This window comes from Microtus ochrogaster, chromosome 5, assembly GCF_000317375.1.
Source record: "Microtus ochrogaster isolate Prairie Vole_2 chromosome 5, MicOch1.0, whole genome shotgun sequence".
Classification (NCBI taxonomy): domain Eukaryota; kingdom Metazoa; phylum Chordata; class Mammalia; order Rodentia; family Cricetidae; genus Microtus; species Microtus ochrogaster.
In genome coordinates this window covers 82,844,543-82,845,123 of record NC_022012.1, presented here as the reverse complement: position 1 = coordinate 82,845,123, position 581 = coordinate 82,844,543, and the positions used below count along the sequence as shown (strand labels likewise).

General features: G+C 38.2%; 1 protein-coding gene across 1 annotated transcript in view; it reads right to left on the bottom strand.

Moving 5' to 3' along the window:
* Positions 1-106: 106 nt before the first annotated feature.
* The window catches only part of Kif9 (kinesin family member 9), a 56,490-nt gene continuing 56,015 nt past the window's right edge, over positions 107-581 (bottom strand). The window contains exon 19 of the mRNA XM_026779108.1: positions 107-394. Coding sequence (XP_026634909.1) covers positions 344-394 — 51 coding nt within the window. The 3' untranslated portion in view covers positions 107-343. The remainder of the gene's footprint in view (positions 395-581) is intronic.

Genomic DNA, 581 nt, shown 5'->3' with positions numbered 1-581 from the left:
GGTGGTGGGGAGGAGACAGAAATCTTTAATAAATAAATAAATTATAAAAAAATAAATAAATCCAAACTAGAAAGTAATTTTATCACTGGAGAGATGGCTTAGCAGTTAAGAAAGTAATTTTATCTTGATTTTTACATGTGGTAGTAAATTAAAATCAAAAGTATTCTGTGGAGACAAGCAAGGGTGTCCTTTGGAGGATGTTCATCCTAGCAGGCAGACAACTGTGTGTTCTCTGGGTTTGGTCCTAGCTTGCAGCAGAGCAAGTGGCTGGAGCTCTGAGCATGTGGTTTAGCAGCTTCCTTAGAACCGACTAGAGTCGCTGGTCTTCAAGCTATTGATGAGACTATTTTCTGTGTGACTGTTGGAGGCCCACCATGGTTTTCATATAATTGTGCTGGAAGAAAAGGGAACTTGGTCAGTCTTAGCAAGGACTCACAAGCTATGTCACTCACAGTTACTTCATCATTCTTCCTGCAGACACTCTCTGGATAACGCAAATTCTATAAAAAGTAACATTCCATTAGAACACTGTCATTCTTTGAATCTAAGGAAAATGTATAAAACTGTTTTTGAAATACCTG